Source organism: Merops nubicus, unplaced genomic scaffold, assembly GCF_000691845.1.
Source record: "Merops nubicus isolate BGI_N331 unplaced genomic scaffold, ASM69184v1 scaffold5467, whole genome shotgun sequence".
Classification (NCBI taxonomy): domain Eukaryota; kingdom Metazoa; phylum Chordata; class Aves; order Coraciiformes; family Meropidae; genus Merops; species Merops nubicus.
The window spans coordinates 1-6,114 of NW_008620855.1; the positions used below are offsets into that span (position 1 = coordinate 1).

The following is a 6,114-nucleotide window of genomic DNA, read 5'->3' on the forward strand; positions in this document are numbered from 1 at the left end:
CTGGGCCTGATCTACAGACTGATTCCCTGCCTCCATCCACGTCCAAGGATTGTATATCCAGCTTCGATCCATCTCAATCCAGTGAGATCCAGCACTGGGGAGCCTCAGCACAACATTTGGGTTTTGTATATTTGGAAGTTTAATCTTCCTTGCATTGTTGTTCCTATAACCCCCCTTACCCTGTTAAACCCCTTCCCTTTTTCCTTTCTGTACCCTGTTTAAACCCCTACCCTTCTTCCTTTCTGTTCCCTGTTAAATAATATATTTCATTTTGTTGATTTTCAATTTGGTGCAAGGTTTTCATTACCCCTTCTTTCCTTATTTACCTCTCTATCTGGGAAACTGAGGGATAAGGGAGGTGGGACACAATTCTGCCTTCTAACCGGGACAATGGCCTTTCTTACAATTACTGCTGCTGGCTGTGCAGGAGATGCAGCATCTGCCTCCCCCTACGCTTGCCCTGCTGTCTTGCCCAGCACTGTCCGTCCCGCCCGGCACCGCCGAGGGCCAGGCTCTCCTTACCGAGCGACGACTCCGAGGCAGATGACGACCTGTTGACGCTGAAGGCCATGTCTGAGTCGCTGTCGTACTGCGAGCCACCGGGGGATCCTGAGGGAGAGACGGTCACTGGGCTGGACTGCACAGTGCCTGTGAACACAGGAGAGGGTGAGCCTCTTGTGGGGTGACAGACACCCAAACCCCAGCTAAACACCCCTCAGCCCAGTGGGCTGCTCCCACCCCACATGCACAGGGTGCTTTAGGAGAAAGTCCAGGTGCTCAGGTAAGTGCTCTCCCTTAGAACCAATACACATGCACAATTTGGGACGTGACCTCCAGGGCCTGAGCCACGCTGTACCACTGTACAATTTCTGCTCAGTGCTTCGGTGAAGTGAGCACCAGGTTATCTGAGAGTCATCATCTGGGCTGTAAAGTCACTTCCTCACAGTCCTGATCTCCCCAGCAGCAACAGCCTGAAGCTATCACCATCTCACTGTCAGGTCAGGGGCAGCTGGGAAAGGGCATTGCTTTAAATGGGAAAATGCTGCTTTACAAAGCCATCAACATCTGCTTTTCTGACAGAATCCTAAAGGAGAGGACAGAAGAAGCCCTGTAACTGGTCACCAGGCGTAGATCAAAAGTGACAGCTGATAGCTGAGCTGTGGCAATGCTTGGGGAGCGGTGACTGCCCACCAGCAACACACCTGCTGAAACCAGAGCTGCACTCAAAAACCATCGCCCTTACCGAGGCAGCAGTTTAATACCTGTTGGCTGGGATAGTGGGGTTTTTAAAAATCCCTTTTAAAAACAAACCCTCTGAAAACCATCTGTCCCCCTCAGAGCCATCCCTGCCTCCCTACCTGCTGTTTATTTTACATTCCAAGTCTCACATTTCTGGGGGACTTACTTATACAGGCTGCATACATCTATGTGACAGCTACCACGTCTTGCTCACACTTGTATGCAAACACAAGGTGAGATCAGAAGCTGCTTACTCACATCAGTGATCACCTGCTAAAGGCAATGCTGCGAATGCAAACCCATTCTGGTCTAGGAAACTTCACCAGCACCAGCCAGGTGCTCCCCACTGTAATTCCGTTTGGCTGCACTCACCCAATATTTTGAGTTGGTTGATTACACCGTGGATCGTAAAAAACACCCAGAGAGACTGTGAAGTGTCCACACACATTAGCATTCCTCGGCTGGCCCCGTTCACCCCGTGGTGCACCTCTCCATTCGGCAAGACCATGAAACTGAGAATGTCACCGCTGTTGAGGACTGGGAACGCTCGGTAAACCACCCAGTATTCCTTGCGGTCCAAGAGAAAGTCCGGATCTGCCGGGAGCTCATTCGTCCGTAAAGTACTCGGATCACAAGAAGTGATGCCAAACGAAAGGGCCCCATAGTATGGCAGCCCCAGGTGTCCTACTTCCACAAAGAGGCTTTCGCCAATGTGCAACGGCCGGTCGGAAAACACCAAAGTTCTATTGCTTTCTTGCCAGTTGGTGCATGCAACCATCCGGTCCTGAGAAAAGGTGATGTCAGGTCCACGGGTGGGGTGGAATCGCAGGTCCGTGTCCAGGAAGGCTGGGACCCCCTGGGCACGCTGCCGTCGGTTTGGGCAACAGGGGATGATGTGGTTGTCTGTCGCTAGTCCCGGTACCCGGCTTAGGTTTAGGTTTGCAATTTTGGCCACCACTTGGTTATTCTCCAGTTCGTTGTTATTGAAGTTAGCTGAATCGTGGCTGCTCTGCGGAAGGCAAGTGCTGAGACGGGCTGTGCTGAGACGGGCAGTGGTCATGGTCTCTGCAAACATGCTATCTGTGAGATAAACCCAGCGATAAGGGGCATTAGAGTCAAGATACAATTGCCTACTTTTATGTTTACAATTGTTATTATTTCAGCCTAGAGATTATCTGAATTCTGTTCCTCTGAATGGAAAAACAATGGAAAAATTAGCCAGAGGTCAACCAATACTGAACAGCTAGCAGTGGAGTGGGCAGCAGGCAGAGAAATAGCTGCATCTTGGCACTAGCCGAGAGAAAACAAGTCTTAGGGAAGTACCCATGGAATCTGGCAGCTCCTTGCAACAGTGAACTGGGAAAAGCTGCAAACCAGTGTGGTCCTACAGCTTTCTCCATAGAGGGCTCTAATAGCTTGAGATTGCTCTATAAAAGAAGGAAAAGTCTCAATATCTTGTTGTCCCAAGGTCTCATGCAAATCCACAACACAGTGATGGGTGAAGGAGCACAAGCATGAACAGATGTTCTTTTCACACTCCTTGCCAGTGCCTTACAGCTGTGAGGTGTCTAGGCACTGGTGTGTCCAAGAGAGGTCATTTTACAAGAAGTTCTCAAGCTTGTATCTCGGGGGTGTTCACACCACTGCAAAGATTTTGAGAGCTTGTCACAGAAGCTACTTGCTGCAGGAGTTATAAAGAAGATGTTTTCAGTAGAGAGATATTTTCCCCTTTCACAGCAAAGGGAAAGTCAGGATGCTGACTCCTAATTCATTTCACCTTGTCCCTCTCAGGTCGGGGTCAGGATTTAAAAGGGAGGGGTGGGGGCTGGGAGTGCCCTTCCTTCTACCTCCAGCACTGCCCAGGTCAGCCTGGACACTTCACTCCAAAGGTAAGGCATTAACCAGCTGACCAAAGTCAAAGCACATGAAGTTAAGACTGTGCATTGATGAAGCATGGTCCTGGTCTTCTCAAAGATGGAGAGAGGAGAAGCATCCCAGCATCAACACTGCCTGTTCCTTGGAGGAGAAAATCAACAGGCTTTTACCAAAGAAGGAAAACCACCCAAATTCATCCAGCTGCTGCAAAGCAGAGGCTGCCTTCACTCAGAAGCCATGTAGGAGAGGCCACTGGTGTAGGCTGATGGCTTGACCAGCTGCTTCTAGCAAGCACAGGGTATCTGGCAAGAAATACTCCCACAGAGGCATAAGACCCATCGAAGTTCCATGATGCTAAAAGATGCATTTTATGTGTCTGTCTTTGAGCTATATTTCATAGCTTTCTCCACTTGCAGAATTTTGGGAGGGAGAGACAACCCTGTCTGCTATGATACCACCACATCTGTAGCAAGGAGGCTGGGTCCCCTGGTGCCCTGGATGGCTGAACATCACCCTGAATCCTGAGGCAGTTTGTGGGGCTTGGTACAATGAAAAAAAAAAAAAAAAGAAAAAGAAAAAGAAAAATCAAAGTGTTCCCTCAGGTCAAGTGTTCCACTCTGCACACAGAGTGGGAGCATGGGGGTCAGAAATAAGCTGTGTTTTCTTTAACTATAATCTAATGAGGAAGAAAAATTGCTCTGGTGAAGAAGCTGCACTGGCCAATACTGCAAATACTCCTTCACCTCTCTGATGAGCACCAGAGCCTGGAGTGCGTAGCAACTGCAGTTACAGCATAAGTTACTGGTAAGGTTTAATTACACATCTGAGGCAGAGCAGGCAGGGCAAAGTGTTGTTTATGTGTAGCCTTCTCCCCTGTAAAATATTTGGTACCATTCCAAAGAATATGTGACGAAGCTGTCTGCTGGACTAACTGTTTCACAGCTTACTGCTGGTGCCTGCTTGATGTGGGGATGGAGGCACCCTTGAGAAGGTGCAGCTTCATTTGGCTGTTAAACTAAATCAGCTCCTAGGAGCCTCCAGGAAAGGGCAACACTCTTGTATTTTAAGAGGACTCCCTGTGGTGTAGACCAGTCCAAAGCACTGTGTCTAAAACTGAATTCATTTGAAATTTCAATGCCATAAAAGTCATGAAAAGGAAGTCATTCCATGGCAGTTGGCTCAGTTTGCTAATGGGAACAAATTCATGCCCTCTTGCAGCCCCTCCCCATGGATGAGGCTTGTAAACCAGCCAGACACCACCTGAATGAACCCATCTGCCTAGGGGCCAGGGGATATGTGGCACGTGTGGTCAGGATCCCAAAGCACACAGGAGCTTGCTGGCTCTTCAGCGGGTGGCTGCATCCCACGTTGCAGCCCATCCTCTGCCCACATGCAGCAGTGCCCATGCGTAAGGGAAGAATAAGTTGAGTTACATCCACAAACACAGCTCGTTAAGCTGCCAGCCTAGCTGGAGGCCAAGGCCAAGAGTTTGGAGAGGGGCTGGGGAAGCGTGCCAGGAAACTCTTGGGGACTGGGTGGTAGTTTTCCAGTGGCCTAGCAGTAACTGGTAGCTGTGAAAGAACAATGGAAGCCAGTAAGTGGTCACCTTTGTCTCCTTGGTCCCTGGGACCCTGCCGTAAAGCAGCACCACATTTTTCTACACCATAGCCACACATCCAGCTCAGATAAAGCTGGGTAAAGTTACATGCAAAGATTTCCATTTATCCCTTCATATAAATATCCCATATAATGCACAGCCTTAGGACTTTCCATCACTAACGCCTCTGAAACACATTGCTTTCTGGATCCCCATTGCTGTCAAAAGAAAAATAGTTAATTTGAGGTACAGAGCCAACAGTAAATTAGTTTTCTTAAGTGTCCCATAGAAATGATCAACCAGAGAGATCATGTGTCTTCTACATGATCATGCCTCTGTGTAAAAAGCAACCAGAAGAGCAAGCCACAAGCCAAAACACACACTTACCTAGTATTTGCACTTCATGGGTAATTCCATAGACGTCTATGAGTGCCCAGAGCGGACCAGAAACTTTAATACCACAGTGAAACAATATTGGCTCCTCATCATTAATACTGTAAAAGACTCTGCCGTGACGGTCAACCCAGAAGGCCAAGATATTGTCTCTCACAGCAAATCTCTCAGGCAAAGCTTTGGCCCAGTACCCGGGCCGGGTGACCAGGTCCGGGCAGGCATACTTTGGTATCTCCTCAGAGCTCATCTGCGACGGATCGTGAATGGTGAAGCCAAAGCGTAGGGCCCCGCTCCAGCCGTGGTGCACGGCCACCAGCTTCAGCCTGACCTTCTCATAGAGGTGGATGGGCCGGTTGGTGAAGGTGACCCCGTTGCAGAAGCTGTTCCTCCGCGTGGCCTTGCGGGAGTGAGCGTCCAGACGCACGTTCTTGCCTTTGGCTTGGGAGTGGAAACGCGGCGGCTCCGTGACAGCGAGGACCGAGCGTCTCTCATGGCTGCTGTTGGGCAAACTGTAGTAGGGACGGCTGGAGACGGAGCGGGTCTGGTGGCTCGTGTCTGCAAAAGGAGAAAGCGGCAGCTCCGTCAGCAGTGTTTGGCCTGAACCATGTTTTAGCTCAGCCCAGGCAGCCACAACTGGCTTGCCACGAATGCACCGCATTGCTCCCTGGGAACCGTGCTATTTCATCTTAAAATGTTGTCCTTGGCAGCAAACTGCTCTTTGCTGCATCAGTTTGGCCCTCGGTTTTATGCAAATATAAGGCAAATGTGACTCTTGGAGCAAAGGTTAGGCAGCTTCCCTTCTACACCCTGTAAAGCTAGATAAAAACTAACATCCTTTTGTTCCCATCAGATGCATCCTATTGCACTCAGAAAGGCCTAACACGTGTCACTGTGGCTCCGAGTTTCCTATTTACAACGCACGTGCTGCTACACCATCAGCTGGTGGCCAGTCACATGATCTCTGAGAACCGTGGCTATTCAGATCAGGGGTGCTTAAAATGAACACAGAT

General features: G+C 49.6%; 1 protein-coding gene across 1 annotated transcript; it reads right to left on the minus strand.

Moving 5' to 3' along the window:
* Positions 1-522: 522 nt before the first annotated feature.
* NEURL1B (neuralized E3 ubiquitin protein ligase 1B) lies at positions 523-5,762 on the minus strand (the record flags this gene model as incomplete). The annotated part of the gene is made up of 3 exons (XM_008944229.1): positions 5,099-5,762; positions 1,612-2,319; positions 523-648 (listed from the first exon to the last, which is right to left on the minus strand). Coding segments are annotated over exons 1-3 (1,498 nt in total), but the record flags the coding sequence as incomplete, so codon positions are not given.
* Between the last annotated feature and the right edge of the window lie 352 nt (positions 5,763-6,114).